Source organism: Ochotona princeps, chromosome 18 (assembly GCF_030435755.1).
Source record: "Ochotona princeps isolate mOchPri1 chromosome 18, mOchPri1.hap1, whole genome shotgun sequence".
NCBI lineage: Eukaryota > Metazoa > Chordata > Mammalia > Lagomorpha > Ochotonidae > Ochotona > Ochotona princeps.
Window position 1 is genome coordinate 47,765,374 of NC_080849.1, and position 18,545 is coordinate 47,783,918.

Sequence of the window (18,545 nt, forward strand, 5' to 3'; positions counted from 1 at the left end):
CGGGTGGTGGCCCTGCGAGTGCGGGTACGGCTGGCCGTGTTCGCCGACAGGGCTCCGGCGGGCGCCGGGTGGCGGAGACGGGAGCCGCCGGGCTGGCCGCGCTCCGCCGGGTGGGGGGCTTGCAGGCCGCGGAGGCCCGCCCCGCCATCCGCGCTCACAAACTCCTGGCGGCTGGCGACCCGGGACAAACTTCTGGCGGAGGAGCAGCCCCTGCTCACCACACGCCACCCTCCTCCGAAGCCAGTCCCCCTAAAGAGAAGACGCGGCCGGGGCCAGCACCGGGAGAGGGGGCGGCAACCCCGGGGCCGCTCCTCCTCACGAGGGTCACGCCCGCAGCGAGCGCCGCTGGCTGAGGCGCCTGAGGTGGCCGCGGTGGCCGCCCCTGGCCGAGCTCCGGGAGGCGCCGGGACGCAGGCCGGCGGGGGCGCGCGAGCTCACGCCCTCTAGCGGGCCGCGGCGGCGCCGGGTGGCCGTGACGTGGGCGCTCCCTTCAGCCGGCCTGCGGGGCACCGCCAGTCAGTCTGGGAGCAAGAGCCCCGCGCGCAGGCGGCGCGGGCTCGGCCATTGGCGCGCCGCCGCTGGCGCTGGGCTCGCGGCTGCCGGTGGAGAGGCGGCGGGCAGGACGCGCGCGGCCACGGCCACGCCACGGCCGGCGCCGGAGGCTCGGGTCCCGAGCAGGGTGGTGGAAGGAGAGCGGCGGCGGTGGCGGCGGGCGCCGGAACCGAGGGAGGATTTTTTGGCTCTGCGGACGCGCCCTCCGCTCCCTTCTCGGAGCGGCGGCGCCAGACGGCGAGTGGGGGACCAGGAACAAGGGAAGAGGACTCAGGACCTGTCCCTCCCCCGCAGCCCGGGAGCTGCCGGAGTTGTTCGGACTTGTGCAAACTGTTGCCACTTTGCGGGGCTGACTCCGCGTTTGGCTGTTGATCCTTCTGTCCTCACGGCCGTAGAGCCAAAGCTACCGTCTCGCCTTCGCCGCTAGGGATCGGCCCGGCGCGCACTGGGCAGCACCATGAGACTTGGGACTTGCCTGGCGACTTTGGCCGGACTTTTGCTAACTGCAGCAGGGGACACGTTTTCAGGTAAGCAGGGGAACGCTCGCTGCCGGCTCTTGGAGCGCCCAGGCGGGAACCGGCTCTGTGGACTCCAGCAGCTCCCAAGTGGCAGAGCCCGAGGCGGGCATCGGAGAGGGCAAAGGGGACTGTCCTGTCCGGTAGCCGGGCGCTGGAACTAGGGACCGGAGAGGCGGGTGGGAGCCAATCCCTTAGAGGAGCCCCGAGTGGAGACCCAAGCTCGGCGCTTGTCCTTCCGTTCCGCGGCCTGGGCTTGGGGTTGAGGTTGTGCAGCTGCTCAGGAACATCAGGGAAAACAAACAAACAAAAAACAAAACAAAACAAAACAAAAAACCCAAAAACTTTGCGTGAAGTTCCCAGCTGCAAGCCGCCGGGCGTAGGCGCTGCGTTGTTCCCCTGCGGCCCCTGTATAGCGCTGGGCTGGGGCCACCGGGCCCAGCTGCGCCCGCGGCGATCGCCTGGACCTGTGGGCAGCACCGCCGGCAGTGCTGTGTCCCAATGCCCTGCCCTCCCGGGCGCCCCCTTTGCCGCGCGGCTGGTGACTTCGGCGGGTCCCCGGCGTGCTGCGCCGCCTCGGCGGAGTCCAGGCGGGCGTGCCTTACGGGTCGTAGCAGTATCACGAAGTGGCCGCGGAGGAAGCACCCGGCCGCCAGGGCCCTGCGCCCCGGCCAGGCACCCCTTCCCACCCTCGGCCCTCTAGCGGAGCGCCGCGGCCAGTGGCACTTGTTGGCTCAGTCCGGTGGCCCGGATCCCAGGTGGGAAGGTGCGGGCAGGCTGTGCGCGCGCGAGCCTGCAAAACCGCACGCGTGCCCGGCACCTGTGCCCGGCATCCCGGCGTGGTGTTGCACTTCAGCATCTGTCGGGGCGCGGGTAGGCGGATGGCCCGCTTACTTGTTTATGAGATTAGTTTAAGTAAGGTTTACATACAGCAAAGAGAGTGGACTTTCTCCTTTTTTTTTTTCTTTTAATGAAGCAACTAGGTGTTGGGCTTGAAGCTTTGGCTGCAAAATAGGTTTCTGCGTTTATTTGGGAAGTATGAGTAAGTTGGGCTTCTAAAAAAATTTGGCGAAGGGGCTTTCATTTACCTAAGGAACATACTTTAAACATTAGAGATGTGTGGGCCCCTGGTGCATGGAAATGAAACTTCTCATTTTTCCGGAACCCCCAGGGCCATTGAATGTAGGTCCCCAGTTCACACTGACAGGGGGTTTTAGAGCCGGGAAGCAATGGAAATTGAAGTTAGCCCATAGCTGTGTGGTTTGAAACTCAAGCTGTGAACTTCAACAGAGAGGCATCCTTTCCCCAAGTTTCCCATCTCCAGAACTGTCTTACGTTGCGCGTGCTCAGAGGAGTTAGGGTGAGGATGCAGTGCTGCCTGCCATAAGCACGGATGCAGATGTTGGTCTGCCTGCTTTCTGGAGAATAATGGGGCAGCCAACAGCTGCCAGTTTGGAAGCCTTGTGACTTGGTAGCATGAGAAGCCAAGAATGGGGACCGCGGTGATGGTTTTCTCTTTAATAAGATCCGTGACTCCCTGCTTGGGATGTGTTTAAACTGTGTCAAAACATTCTTAAGATGGATTTTTAAATCAAGTGCAAAGAGGTAGAAACAAATATTTGTGTAGTTTATTGAAACCAGCGGTTCCTCACTACTGGGGAGGGTTTCAGGCTGGGTGGTACTGCCTCGCGTCCTTGTGAGGGCTGATGTAAGTGAGCAGGAATAGGACTGAAGTTTTGACTAAAATCCAGCATGCCTTTTCTTTTGGAGGGAATCTCTTTGTTGGAGATACCAGACATTAACTGAAATGAATTTCTTTTTTTTTTTATTGGAGAGCTGCAGTTACCCTGGTGGGTGGAGTGAGTAGAAGGGAAATGGAGGGCTCTCCAAGCCTTCGCTTAGAAATGTTGAAATTCTCAAAATGTTGAAAGTTGGCATGTGCAAGGATTGGATATTTTGCAGTTCATTGTATGTTTTTTTTTCTACTTTGCATTTTAGGTAGTACAAGTATGAAGCATTTTAATGCCTTAAAATGTACCTTTTGGGGGGGGGTGTAAAAGGCAGTTCTTTCACTTTGACACTGAAACATTTACTTTTAGGATTCTAGCAAAGGTCGCATTAATTTCTTGCTCATATTAAGGTCAGACTGTAAGTTCCTTGAGCGTAAAATAAAAAAGCAAAACACAACATTTTTTTTCCTTTCCTTACAAAATATTTAACCTAGAACGTGAGACCTAACAGGTCACTGTTGAGTGAATGCCCAGTGTCAGTATCATTTGCAGACTTCCAAACTGAAGTGGCAGGAAGGAGAGGGGACGGAACTATTTGTAAAATTTGGGCTTGGTTTGCACTCTGGCCCTGTGCCCTCAGTCCTGAGGGTATCTGTGGTCCGAGGAGGCCTTCTGTGGAGCTAAGACTTCTGTGTGTGCCTCCCTGCTCCTCCTCTTCCTCTTGACTCCCCTGTGTCCTCCTTTGGAATGGACTTGGAAAGAAGATGGTTCGTTAATCATTTCTGGAGGTGGACTGTACGTCATTTGGATAGCAGACGTTGGAAGCCGAGACTGCTCAGTTTATTGGCAAAGAACGAGGATCTTGGCCCTTGGGGACTTGATTTAACCGATTATGGACAGTTTATTTAAAAAATGCTTTCCAACTTGAAAATCTAACTTGTTAGGTAAAGTAGAGGAGGCCCACATTCCTTCTAGACTTTAATGTTCATAAGCAAAACAAGAGAACTCAAGGGGTGGGCATTTGGCTTAGTGGTCACTTGGGATCCCCAAATCCTGTGGCAGCATACCTGGGTTTCAATCCAGCTCTGTTTGCAATCCCAGCTTCTTGCTGAAACCCTCTCAAGAAGGCAGCAGGTGATGCTATTTAGGGAGAGCTGGACCACGCTCTGGGCTTCTGGTGCTGGCCTGCCCTCAGCTATTGATGGCATTTGGGGAGTGAATCAGCAGAGGCAAAAGCTCCCTCCTTGTAACTTTCAAATAAAAATGGGAGGAAAAATACGTTTTCAAAACAAGACATGAAAAAGAAAGTTGAATCATTTTATTTGCTTTTGCTTTAATTTTCTTTCCACTGTAGGAAGCCCATGAAGTGGCAACTTCCTGCTCTTTGACCCAGTTTCTTAAAAGCCAAGTTTAATAGGTATTATATCATCATGTGTTTAGTTCTATATTTTGCAATACTGATAGGTTACATTCTCTTAAGCTTTGGTTTGCAAGGATAAAACTAACAGACTTGGCCCTTTGCTTCAACCACAGAGACTTGTGAATTTGGGACTCCCAGAGAGCTTTGTTTCTCAAAATAATCTTTTTTTTTTTTTTAAGATTTTATTATTATTGGAAAGCCGGATATACAGAGAGGAGGAGAGACAGAGAGGAAGATCTTCCATCCGATGTTTCACTCCCCAAGTGAGCCGCAACGGGCCGGTACGCGCCAATCCGATGCCGGGACCAGGAACCTCTTCCGGGTCTCCCACGCGGGTGCAGGGTCCCAAAGCTTTGGGCCGTCCTCGACTGCTTTCCCAGCAGGGAGCTGGATGGGAAGTGGAGCTGCCGGGATTAGAACTGGCGCCCATATGGGATCCCGGCGTTTTCAAGGCGAGGACTTTAGCCGCTAGGCCACGCCGCCGGGCCCTCTCAAAATAAGCTTATGAGGATGTTTTAGGAAAGCTGTTTAACTGTGAATTAAGGCTGCAGTAATCATGTTAATTTATTGGTTTTGACAACTCAGCTCTGCTTAGGTAAGGTGTTGATTCTTGGGAAAGCTGAATAGAGTTGGTGTTGTGCTGTGTTGGAACTCTTGTAAGTGAAAGTATCTTAAGAAAGAAACTTTTCAAGGGCCCAGTGTGGTAGCCTAACACCACACCCATATGGGCACCTGTTCTAATCCCAGCAGCCCCACTTCCCATCTTGCTCCCCTGTTTGTAGCCTGGGAAAGCCCAAAGCCTTGAGACCCTGCACCTGTGTGGGAGACCTGGAAGAAGCTCCGGGCTCATGGCTTCAGATTGGCGCAGCTCCAGCTGTTGTGGCCGCTTGGGGAGTGAATCATCAGATGGAAGATCTTCCTCTCTGTGTAAAAAGAAAAAAAAAGAAAGAAAGAGAAGAAAACAACTTTTCAAAAATTCTTTGCTGAGTGGGAATAGATTTGTTTCACAGTTTCTGTCTTCTCTTGCAGATCATTGTACTAGTGACATTTGCATTTTTATAATGCTTTCAGAAGATAATTGATATAAAGAAAATATTTCAAGTTTAGATCAGTGAGCATGAAGGAAATATGGTAAAAATTACTGTCATTCTTCGTGTTGTGTGTATGTGAAGAATTGCTTGAGCAGAATAAATTGATCTGATCTGGAAAATTACAGGTTTTAGTCTCATGTTTTCTAAGGGTTATTTTAGTTTTCAGAAAAGAAGCTATGACATACTGTGATATATGAGTAAGTGTACATATGTCTTAAGTAATTCTAAATAAGTTTTCTTAATGAACAAGCAATTCCAGTGGTGAGTTCAGATTATATAAACTTTATGTGAAAGAAGTTACCTTTGCATTTGGGAAAAGCGGTGTTTAGAATTTAAGTATTTCTGGAGTATGTATATAAAAACCAGTGGCTTTGTTTGATTTTTCATAGCATGCAATAAATCATACACATCATTTGGCTATATATATCTATTTTATTAGAGAAACTATTTTGAGGTATTATTTCCTTTTAGTTTATGTTTTAGATATCATTAAGCCTGTATTAATATCCTAAAGCAATGTGTTCAGTTCAGCTGGTGGGGCAGGCATTTTAATGAATTAGATAGTTCTTCAACAGTTTTTTAAATTTAAACATTTCTCCTCAGGGTAGTGTTCACCATGCATTTTACTCTAAGATTCTTTGAAAACCCATTTTCCCACAAACATTGCATTTTCACAAAATCCTGCACTTATTATCCGACTGCAACTGATGTGTAACTAAGTTCATTTTGTAAGCCAGGGACGAGTGAATTACTAGTGTTTCAATACTCACTAATGAAACATTATGGAAAGGTACAAAATAGCATAAACCACCCATTACCAGATGCAGGAGCTTCTCTGGTTCCGAAAATCCTGTGGTGGTTTGCAGTTTAGTCATCGGAAAGCATGCGTTTACTCTGCACTCCGAAAGAAAACAAGGCGGGCAGGGATGGGTGGGGAGCAGTGAGCTTCCTAGGCTGTAGTCCCACACACATCCCCATTGCTGGGGTGGCTGGCAGGCGAGGGTTTAATTAAGGGGCTGAGAGAGAAGCGAAGGAAGGAAGCAGTGTGGGAAGGACCGTGTGCTCAGGCATGGCGAGCTCTGGAGGTCCTGGCAAGGATGGGTGGGCATCCTTGCACTGTTTGCTGTGAAGAGTGAGGACGGTGCCGAATGGTCACGGTCATGCTGGTGCCTTACACCTCGGTGGCTTCAGGTGGCTCTGAGGGAGGGTCAGGAGCAGTGCACCCATGTGGATGATAAGCTGGATTTGAATCTGTGCTTCTGCAAATGGGGTGTGCACACGCCCCGCCTGGGTCCTTTTCAAGACACCACATTCTAGGGCCCCACAGTGGGGGTGCTAGGGTCGGAAACCTACAGAAGGGCCCACACCATACCCGGGTGCCCCAGGTTCCTGGCCATGGTGATGCGTGGGTGGCAGCCTCGATGTCCCTCCGGAGGTGATGGGACTTCCAGGCTGCCTGTCCCAGTGACCGAGGCAGCTCTGTGATCTGCTAGAATGAGCTGTCTTGGGAATCTGCTGTATCCTGCCATGTTTGTCAGCCACCGGGACCCTCACGCTGGGTTGTTGGCCTTCCTTGGTGAGAGCCGAAAAACAAGCGAAAATCCCACCATGCATGATCTGTTATTAGCCTCTTGGTTAACTCTGCTAAGATTTTGAACTCAGTGATGTGAGTGTGTTGTGACTCTGTTAGGCGGAACCGTGTGTGCAGTATTTCAAATTATGGGAGAAGCTTTTAGATCTTGCCAGATGTGAAAGTAAGCAAAGTTTTGTATTGTGTTTACCACACTGTAAACTTTTAATGAAATATTTAGCCACTGGTAGTTTCTCTGTGTTGACATTTGATGGAGAAGATATTTACTGGCTAGTTGTAGTAAAATTGTAACTCAATGTGCTTTTTAAAATAATATCTGTAACTGCAGTCAACATTGTGATGCCTTGTTGTGGGGAAAGATAAAAGTGTTGCCTTATTTCAGAAGATGGTCAGGTAGTACGTTTCCAAATCTAAAGCATTAAAAACAACAATACTTTTTTCAAGAAATGGAAATTTACCTATATAAAATTTCTAATTTTAATGTAGAAATGTAAAAGTTTGCTTCAACAAATAAACTCAGAACTGAGATTTAAAAAAAATCATGAAAAATTTTTGAAGCTCCGTAGATAAGTTTCTCATAAGATGTGTTTTCCAGAACTTACTGCAAACCCAGACAGCTCCAATTTAAAAGTGTGCTCTAAAATAGAGCCTGCTTTTCTGTAGCTGCAAAAGATATTCCAAGCCCCTTTTGTCATTTCACACTCCAGGTAGATAGAAGTGTGTGGTGGCATTTCACAGATTTCTCTTGACCAGGTTGCCAAGCCAACTTTCCTGGGAGAACAGCCCTCCAGCAGCTTGTTGCTGGCTGATCCGCGGCTGATCACTAGGTGTAGCTGCGTCCCCAGGCCCACCTGCTCTCAGGGGCGGGCTTTCTTAGCCGGAGACCGCTGCTCGGGGCTGTTCATCCACCTGTAGGAGGAGGGTGGGTCAGTCCCTTCATTAAATCCTTGTGTGGATGCTGCATTCCAACAGCTCTGGTTGTAGCTCTGTTTGTGGCAGTTCAGTCCTGATGACTACAGACTCATCGGTGATGGTCTTTCACCCATTTTTCTCTTTTCCTTTTCTTCTTTATTTTTCCTGGTGTGATATGCTGCCGCTCGTCTGTATGTAGCAGTGGGACCCGAAGAAGCAGTTATATATTTGCCAACTAACAGGTTAACATTTGGGGCTTTCTCCTTATAGACTAGGGAAAGCACTGGACTGAATGCATGTGGGTATGTGATATCTTTCACAAGGAGCTGGTTTATACAAAATGTGCTTACATTTGCAAGAGGTGACTTTTTCAGTGTTGATCAAAAATTTTGGTATTATAATTCAAGAAGCCATTAAAATTTTGCATGGAAATCTGGTTCAGTTATTTTTTGTTTTTCCTGCTTAACACCCCGGGGACTAACAAATCATTAACACCTTTGTAACAAACCCCAATGTTGGGCCTTGGAAGCAAAGAGAGGAAGAAGACTGTGGCCTCTCTTGGGACTGACTCGCATGGGACAGGCGTGACCTGGCAGGCCCAAAGGGCAATATCTACAGGCCATTCAGCAGAGGAGCAGGGAAAGAGGGAGAGCTAAGGTGTCAGAGACTTGTCAAAACAGATAAGATTTTTAGAATCTCCCTGGGAGGAAAAGACTACCTTTTAGCAGAATGATTTATTTCCACATGCAGCAGCCTAAGCAGAAGCAAAGCATTTACTTTTATGAGCTGCAAAGCATAAAAGCTTATAGAGCATCAGTTTGTTTTCACATGGGTGAATATTCGTTTTAATCTTTCTTTCCTATTCAATATGCAGAAAGCAGATTTATTGCATACAATGCAAAGAATACATTTTAGCGGGGGGTTTCCTTGGAAGTCAGAAACCTCATTATTTCCCTTCTGCTTCTAGCGGTGGGATCAAAATGGGTCCACAGGTGGGCTCCTGCCGGGGGTGAAAGGCAATTGGATTGCACTTAGTACCAGCTGTTCCTTCCGGATCCTGTTTATTCTCTCTGGTCAGTTTGATCTGCTGCAGGTACTTTGTATCATGGAATACTCACATCTTGAAATAAGCTTATTGTCTTAGTCTTATAATTTTGAAGTGGGATAAACCAGTCTTTATAAAATAAGGTTGGCCTTGTGTAAAACCAGGTCACTGAAGAGTGTTTAGTATGTAGTAGCTGTTCAATAAAAATCTGTTGCTTGACTACATTGATGGTTATGTTCGTTTGGAGAGAAAAAAAATCATTGATACTCATGCTGTTTTGTTTCCTTTCTTCTTTTATGCTGAATTTGACTTTTTAAAGATTTTGGAATAATCTTGGCAATAGAATCAATCTGTGGTTTAGTGCTTGGTGACATTTGCAAGTGAGGGGTATAAAGGAAGAAGCGGGGCTGACTGTGGGATATGACAGTGTAAGCCCTGTGTGAACTGCCAGCATTCCGTGTTGGGATTCTGGTTTGTGTCTTGGCTGTTCTCTCTCCAGTTCAGCTTCCTCCCAATCTGCCTGGGAAGGTGATGGTGGACGGCCTGGATATTTATGCTCCTGCTGCCTTCTTGGGAGACTTGGATGAGTTCCTGGATTCTGACTGCCGGCTTCAGACTGACCCAGACCTGGGTCTTTAAAGGCATCAGAGAGTGAAGCAGCAGATAGAGGATTTTTTTTATTTCTCTCTGATGCTCTGCCTTTTAAATGAATATTTTGTATGCAGTATAATGTATAGACTGTGTCATAATTATAACATCACAGCATACGTGTGTCACAATATAGTGTATATGTTAAGAATGAAAGGAAAAAGTGTTACCTTATGCTAATTACATATATAAACACAAGCCTGGATTATATCATGTGTAATTAATATACAAAGATCTGTTATACTGTAAGGTAGAGTTTTGATGTAGTACTAGTCACCAGCCAATGAAATGTACTCTAGTGGATGTGTTACGACTCTGCTCCAAGGAAGTGTGGTTCTAGTCATCATTGCCTTCAGTGGGCGGTTCTGAGGCAGGGAATAGCATTTCAGCTCAGCCACTGTTTGTTTCTGATATGGAATGGGATTAATTGTGTCCACCAGAGCCCAGACAGCCTCATGATAACACGGGGCTGAGCTTTATTACGGCAGGCAGGCAGGCTGCCATTCCCGTTACATCGTTCTGCATGCCATTCTCGCAAGTGATAAAATTTAATGAAAAGGGTCGACTTCAGCAACAGTCTCATAAGCTGGGTCTTGTCTTGTGAAACCTTGTCCACTGACTGTGGTACAAAGAAAAAACAATGTGTTCTTAGTCAGGAAATGGATACCCAGTGGCTTTGTGAGCTGTGCATCCTGGGAACACACTGTGAGAGAAGATGGTTCAATGAGAGAAGCGTAAGGGATGTGTTAAAGCAGAGGTGGAGGTGACGAGAGCCTTCAGGAATGGTGACCCACTGACCCAGGGAAAGTTGTCTGTCATTATACTACAGTTTGAGGAAGAATGGGCAGAAGGACATGGGCTGATGGCCATTGCTGGCACAAGCCCAGTAAGACCTGTCTGTCCGGCTTCCTCTGGGCCTCCATGGGCCGTATTCAGGTCTCCTTCTGGAAGGGGGATCTTGTAGGTCAGGGAGTTTGTATAAGGCCAACTCCTACACAGACAGGCAGGAGAAGCCAGAATGGCACTGCCAGGTGTTAGTGCTGGTTGGGGTGCAGAGGGTTCTAGCTTCTGCGACCTGCCTTTTGGAGGAGGAATTCCAGCTTCTCCTGCCTGTGTTGAGGTATTTAAGAAGGGTGAGGGGAGACCAGGAAGTGGTCACAGGGCCCCTGCTTCCCAAGCTGACCCATGAGGCCCTCTTGTGTCCTTCATTCTTAGGATTCAGCCAATGAGGACTTCCCTTTAGCCTCTCCTTCAGGTACCAATTTGGTCATCGTGTGTGGCTTTTTCAAGAGTGTCTCTCAGAGGTCCTGCTCCATGGGCAGGTGGCCTCTGGGATGAAGTAGGCTGAGGAATCTGCTCTGTTTCTCACCCTAAGTAGGTGTTGAATGGGGTCCCTGCCCAGGCAGCAGTGGGGTTAGAACAGGGATACCAGCTATGGTGGTCCTAAGTTGTGGAAAGAGAAATAGAAGCACGCTCCTGCCCACCTCCCCGGCCCCGGTTTGCCTCTGAAAGTTTCATTATACCAAACCTCAATCTTCTTTTCTGGAAAAATGCTGTACCAGGTTTATTATAATGAAGAGAGGTGGCAGTGAAGACGCCAGAAGAGGGGACTAGCCCTTCCCCCAGCCATCCTCTATTTACAGCTGGGGATTAGCCTTACGGTTAAAATTCAAAAAAAAAAAAAAAAAAAGATTGAATGCTGACATTTGCCATAGTTCGTACTAACAGATCTCCTCTCTGGACCCCAGTTTGATAGTTGGAGTTCTGGGAGCTGTCTCAGAGACGTGTAGATAGTCTGTGAGGTGGCCTATGTACATGTTACGGACACGACCGATGTCATTTGTTATAAGAAAAATATCCCTAAAGTTTGTAGAGTAGTCCCTTCAGAATCAGAAGGTAGGCAGCTTTGGACAGCTGCATGGAATTCTTCTGAGCCGTTCATTGCAAATGCTAATTCTTAGCCCTACAGACCATTTGGTAGTGGGACCACAGAAAACTGGGAAACACCCCCATTATTAGGATGCTAACTGTTGAAGAGCTGGTTAGGGAGTAGCCAGGACTCAGAGACAATGCCCTTAAGCTGAATTAGTCATTGTCTCTCTAACAAGGGTTAAGGAGACATCTAAGATTCCCTGCATGGATGGTGAATGTTCCAAATTGTAGTTGACTATAAAGTATTTCTTCTTTGAACTGGAGGCTTTCTGGTGGCAAGGGGTCATGCATTGTGAAATAAAGCATTTGTGGTACCTTGTTCATTTCATACCCCTTCCAGCATGGTATCCTCTAGGAAAAGTAATGTCACTGTGAAGTTGTTAGGATATTGGGAAAAAATAAAGATGTTTTGGAGTAATTAGAAACCGCATGATTTTTGATCTCCAAATTTGCAGTTTCGAATCTCATTTAGAAATGACTCATTTGGGGAAGATCATGACTGGGGATTATCTGTGAAGTATTGTGGGAAGATTAGTTTTTACCACCAATTCTTTTATTTAATATTCATTGAAATGTTGGAGAACTATAGAATCATTTATTCTGGAGACCTCAGAAGAATTGGCCAGCAACTTAGCATTTTGTAGCATATTTACAAGTCTTACAAAGCTCAAAATGGACATCCTGGTCTGTAACAGACTTGAGATTCCCATTAGCTCATCATTTTGGCCTAGGAAGAAAGGTGCTTGTCAAATTGTACTCTCTGGGAGAGGTGACTCATTAAGTTATCTTTAACATGACATCCCTAACTGGCTGTCACCTTGATATGTTGACATCCTTACATCCAGATTTCTCACTTACACAGTGAAGACATTTAATTCAAGCGTCTGTAAGGTCTCTCTAGTCACTTACAGATCATGGAAAGTGTCATTTACCTACGTCTTAGTTCAGATTAGTTTGTCAAAGAACGTGGTATGTGAGAATGGGACCTAGATCAGAAGAAGGTCATTTTTGATAGATGGAGATGGAGGAAATGTCTAGGAGGATGGCTCTTATCTGTAGCAGGTGCCGGAGAGAGCAAGAGGTTGCTTGCTGAAAGGGCAGAGATACTGAAGGGAAGCCTGGAGAATTTGAGATGCTTGTACATTTTCCGTACGGGTGTCACCTATGCCACCCAAGGTTCTGCAGTGACTAGACTGGCAAGATCTGTGATTTTCTAAGTAAATACTGACAACGTAGGTGAGCCTTATTTCAGGGGTTAGAATTGATGGTAATAATTGGTTGCCATAGACTGCATGCTAATTATTGGCTGGTTTCATGCTGAGAAGATATGGGAGTCTAAGACTTATTGCTACCTGGTAACTGCCAAAAGCTTGGTTGAAGGACTCCACTGAGGCTCAAGGACGTCAAGTATCTCCGTCGTAAGCAACCAGCTCATCGGAGCCTACGCTGCCTGCACCATCTTACGTACACCTCCCCATATACATCCACAGAACTGCCTTTTCCTGGTTTGCACTTTGCTCTGATGCTGTCTGCCTGTCTTGAAGTGTATATCAAGGGAAAGTATTTCAAATCTAATGGGTGTCTGTTAGAAAGATACTGTGAATGGTATTGTATTACAGGATAGAAGACCTGTGTGATGTCAGGAGATTTCTCTCTGGATCCTAGTTCCAGGAGAAAAAGTTCTCCTGTACAGGAATTTTCTTCTTGTGGACACAGTAAATTATTTAGTCCACAAGGTTTCTTCATTTATTATTATTTTTTTAGTTATTTACTTGAAAGGTAGAGTGATAGGGAGACAACACACACACGTGGATGCTCGCACATGCATGTACACATCTTCCATTTGCTGATTCACCCTGAAAAGGTCCACAGCAGCTAGGGGTCCGGCAAGAACTCAGACCCGCAGCAGGGGTTCCCGTGTGGGTGGCAGTGACCCAAGAACTTGCACCGTCAACTGCTGCCTTTCCTGGCGCCTTCGCAGGAAGTCGAATCAGAAGTGCACTAACTAGGACTGAAATCCTATCCCAAGTGGTGCCTTAACCAGTGCACTACAGTAGCTGCCCCCAAGCTTTCCTCTTTGGCTTGGCTAACAGCAAGCCAGGCTCAGTTATGCTTTCTGTTCCACTAAGAATGTTTCCGTTTCTTCTATTGCTTTCCCAGGCCGTAAGCAGGGAGCTGGGTGGGAAGTGGAGCAGACGGGACATGAACCAGTATCCATATGGTATCCTGGAGGATGCAGGGCTAGTCGTTAGCCACTAGGTTATTGTGCCAGGCCCCAAATATTTCAAGTAAATAAAATTTTACATAGGTAGAAAGCATAAAAATATTTTGACTTAATTTATAAGTTTATGAGGATAGATTAAAGAAAAAAATCTCTTCAAACTGGGAAATAAGGTATATTGACTAGAACTGCTGGGTAACAAACCACCCTGGAACTCATTGTTACTTCTCGTGCTTCATTGATGGTCCTGCTGCTGTGAGCTGGGCTGGGTATACTTTGTGGCTCTGTGTTCTGCTAAGCTGATCTCAGCTTGGCTCTCTTGAAACTTGGAGATTGGCTGGCGAGGATGGCTGGGGCTGGGACAACTGGGCTCTCTTCCACGTGGTCATTCTCCAGCAAGCAGTTTCTAAAGACAGCAGAGATGTGCTGTACACCCAGGCCACTTGGTTTGTGCTTGGGGAGGGCAGCCAAGAGTCAAGGGTGGGGAATTAGACTTCGCCCACTGGTATGTAGGCCTGCAGGTCCACAGATAGTAAAGGGTGTGGATGCAAAGGGAGGTGGAGAATGTGGGCTCCGTGCACGCACGGGTCTTTAGGACCCAGTGCATGTGACCTGAGCCTAATTGGGAACATGCAGCCTGAGCAAAAGGAAAGGAATTTGGGCCCCTCATCTAGGGCCACCTGCTGTCACCAGGACAGAAAGCTGCTCACCTCCATGAACCCAGTTCCTCATTGCAGGCAGGGTCACTCAGTGACAAACCAACTAAGGGTTTTCTCCAGAGATCGAATGATAAGATTTTGAAACAAACTCTTGGAGGGTATTCAGAAGGTGGTAACAGCCTGTTTACACCTGAGCATTCTCTTTCCTGGCTATGAGTCACTAGTCTCTCCCAGTTAGTGCTTCCATCTGGGTAGAGGGAGTGAATTTCCACTCTGTGCTGGGCCATCCTATGTGAGATGACTGCTTTCATGGTGCTTTGGGCCCCGTTACCCATAGTCACTTGGAGCCATTGCCTGTAATTTTCCTTTGTATCTGCAAAGCCCACGGAGTCTGGTTTTCCCCAGCTGGCGTTTTCCTTCTGGCTGTAAGCTTGTTGCTGTTTCCTGTGGTTGGCTGCAGCAGAAAAAAGGGAAACAGGCAGTCACCTGGGTACCAGGCTCATCACGTGGTATTTGTTTACTCCTCACACCTGCAGTCATGTTGAGGGGTCCTGCATTTCAGGGTGTCCCCCACGTGATGTGTGTGCAGTTGTTTTTAAACCCAAAGAGTCCCTTTCTCTTGCGTTTTGGGCTGAAGGCCTGTTCTCTCTCTCTCTCTCTCTCTCTCTCTCTCTCTTTTTTTTATTAATGTTGCTTATGAAGCAATGATCAGTGTGAATAGATGCAAATTTATGCATAAGTACATAATTTGGAAAGATTCCTGACCAGAAGTTGATCCCAGGATGTGTTTGTACCTTTCTGAGGATGAAAAGATCCCAGGGCCGGGCTTTGAGAGTTCTGTGTTCTGATGTTTGCCGGATTGGCTCTATCAGGTACTCTGGGTACTTACAGCAATGATTGTGATAAGAGAGAATCATGGGAGAGACGGCTTTCTCAGCTGTGCCAGCAGGACAGAACAGGCCTTGGTCTTTGGGGCTGCCTTACTGACTTGGTTCTCTGGGAGTTCAGATTCTCCTGCTGCCACTGGCGTGGTCCTCCTAGGTCTACTTTGATCTAAAATGAACAAGCCGCTTGGGTGGTAACTCTCAATTCCTTTATAAATGGAAGCTTGCTATTATGTGGCACATTTTTCTCCCGGGATGCCTTCTTAATGCCTGTTGTTTGTTCTGCTCTGGGCCTCCCCTGCTATCCCAAGATTGTCCTTTTACGCCTCAGTTTTATAGACTAAAACTGAAGAACTCGGTGGTGAGCAATCCTCAGTGATGACAAGAAAATTCGAGAAGTTGTGTGCCAGGCATATCATCTTCCAAAAGTAATACTTATCCAGGACTGAAAGGGAAATGAGGAAGGACCGAGTGCTGCTGTCACAGAGGCTTGGTGCCTTCTGCAAGCGAGCGCTGCTGTGCACTGAGGCCTTGGGCTGGGGGCTCTGCTGGGTTTTGAGCTATGAATGTGTACAAGGGCTCGCAGGGAAACTGAAAGGATATCCAGGTTACCTTGAGCTTTCTATTTCTGAACACGAACAGCCTGGAAAGAAGGGAGTAAGAGGACGCGGCTCCCTGCTTAAGGCTGGACTGGCACAGGAACTGGGGGTCAACCTTGCAGGAAAGAAGACCCCAGAAAACTCAGGGGAGGGCTGCAGTGGTCATCCGCAGAGCCAGGGATTTGCAGCGAGTTGTGACCATCAGGAGCTGCCCAAAAGGCATTGTGGACGGAGGGCAGGGTGAACGGCAACCATGAGATATTCTCTGTGAGTGTGGTGCCCCCCCCAAAAGTATAGAGTAAATACAGGACCAGTGAGGCCCAGGAAATTGCAGAGTGCAGGAAACTTTCAAAAGTTTATTTTCAACAAGCAGGTTGTGTTGTTAGTGGCTAGCACCTCTTCTTCCTGTGCCCGTACAGGTTGGATTTGCTGCTGTATTTAAGGGGTGGCTGTGTGTACGATTGGATTTGTATGGAAGTATGGAGTATCGGGGGAAGATACCTGACTCAAAATCTACTGTCCTCTTATTTCTTCTATCCACTAATTGATTCTCCAAACGTCTGCAGTGACAAAGATCGGGTCAGGTGGAAGCCCGGAGCCTGAACTCCATCTAGGTCGTCCATGTGGGTGCTGCGACCCAAGTGCTTGGGCCATCCTCAGCTGCTTTCTCAAGTGCATTTAGCAGGAAGCTGGAATGGAAGTAGTGCAGTTGGGACGTGGACCTGTGTTCCAGTATGGGATGACAGCACTGCAGGCAGCCGTTCGGCTTGCTGTGCCATAATGCTGCCCTCCCTGCCCGTGTATTCTCACATCTGATATCTACTAAAGCTTTTCTTTTTTTCTCTTTTCTTTTCCTTTCTCCAGTTTCATCTTGTGAAATAGATCAGTATAAACATAAAATAGTGAACAAGGCAGGTGTCTGCCTCCCACCAGACCGATGCCCCTTCTCTTGCAGTGGGATTACTAGTGGACAAACCACTGGTTATAGTTCTTCTCTGCAGGGTGCGGACAGGGCAGCCAGACAGAGTGAATTGGCAAGTGGAGGCTGACCCGTAGCTGACCTCGTCAGGCACTGACTGGTGCCCTACTCAGTGTGTGATCAGCACAAAAAATACTTAAGTATGACAGTGTAAATGACAGAACAACAGCTGAGGTTCACCAGATACTTAGAGTTTTTGGCTATTTCTCTTAGTCCTTTCTCATGTGCATCATCTGACTTAATGCTCACAAAAATCTGTCACCCTCATTTTTCAGGCCTGGTCATAAACTCAGAGCAAAATGGCTAACATCAGGCAAGTTGTAGGGGACATAACTGAGATTTAGACTTAAACAGCCCGACTCTTGCACTACTGAACTGCGGTACAAGATGACCATCCTTAATGTGAAATCTGAAATCCTACCAAGTTGATGCCACCAGCAGATTTCCACACCTGATTTCATGTCACAGGTTCCTAGAAAAGGCACATTGTGGAAAATTGTGCAGGGACTTCGAAAAACTTCCCACCCAAATAAGCCTTTCTTTTAATTCTGTTTCTCATGAATATTTTGAAGTATTCTCATTTAAGAATCTTTGAAAGGTGGACAGCTTCTTACACACTGATAAATTCATATTTGAGAATGTGTGTTTTATGTTTATACAGTTGGTGAGAGAATTTATGCCTCTTGCTAAATGTAGGTTGAGCATGCCTTACACACAATGGTTAGAACTGGAAGTGTTTCCAACTTGTTTTTGTTGGGGATGGTGGTAGTGTTATTTTCAAAAGTCCAAAATCTGAAATCCTCTGAAATGTGATTTGGATTTCAAATTTTTGTATTTGTGATGCTCAATGTCTATTGACATTTTAAATCAGATTCCTACAGATACCCTGTAGAGGTACCCATCAGAAAGGGAACCCAAATCCAAAGGGAATTAGTGTTCTTCATTGTCCATTTAAAAATACACAAACAAGCTTTTAACCAATGGAGAGAGAATTTATATCTGTAATCTGTCTCTTGAACTAATTTTTCCATTTTATTCCCCCATGGAATCATATATTATTACAACATATTTAAGCTTGACAGGCTTTTCCTGATTACCTAGTGAAATCCTCCATGTTGAAAGTATGTGTGAAAATAAACTTTTGTTCTGTCTTTAATGTTGATACTAAATGTTATTAAGTTGAATTGTCACTAAAATTGAATCATTGTTAAAATATACTGAAGTGTGTTCTAGGAGTTACCTGGATTTTAATGGAATCAGCCTATGTGTTTGGATAGATGCCACTTTTGGTAGAGTTAAACACACACACACACTGTGTCCAAGCATTTCCACATGCTGGTTCATTTCCCAATTGTCCCCAGTGGCTAGAGCCAAACCCAAGAATCAGGAACTCAGTCCAGGTCTTCCAGAAACCAAATTGCTTGAGCCATCACCCTGGTTTCCTAGGGTCTGCATCAGCTGGAAGCTGTAGTCAGGAACCAGGACTGGAGCCTGGAATGAGCCAGAATGCCCTGACGGGATGTAGTCATCTTAGCCAGTGTGTTTTCTGCTAGGCTGGCAGCCTGTCCCCTCCAAGAGCATTTGATTCGGTGAAAAGCTGTGACGGCTGTGTGAGCACGAACTGGCAAAGCTGCTCCCCCTCGAGAAGCTGAGAAGTCAAAGAGGAAGAATTCTGGACATATTTACCTCCATTTTCTTTTGCTTTGAAATGTATAAAGCACCTAACATACAAATGTATGAAAGTACACTGCGGTGTGATTTTTAAAA

The 18,545-nt window shown here is 47.1% G+C and overlaps 1 protein-coding gene across 4 annotated transcripts in view; it reads left to right on the plus strand.

Moving 5' to 3' along the window:
• Nucleotides 1-408: 408 nt before the first annotated feature.
• Nucleotides 409-18,545, plus strand: part of PTPRM (protein tyrosine phosphatase receptor type M) — a 787,515-nt gene continuing 769,378 nt past the window's right edge. For 2 of the 4 annotated variants that reach the window (XM_058676821.1, XM_058676820.1), the window contains exon 1: nt 410-1,079. In XM_058676821.1, the coding sequence (XP_058532804.1) occupies nt 1,010-1,079 (70 nt within the window). In that variant the 5' untranslated portion in view covers nt 410-1,009. Of the gene's footprint in view, nt 1,080-18,545 lie in introns of all 4 variants that reach the window. The other 2 variants (XM_058676819.1, XM_058676822.1) reach the window with 2 other exon arrangements.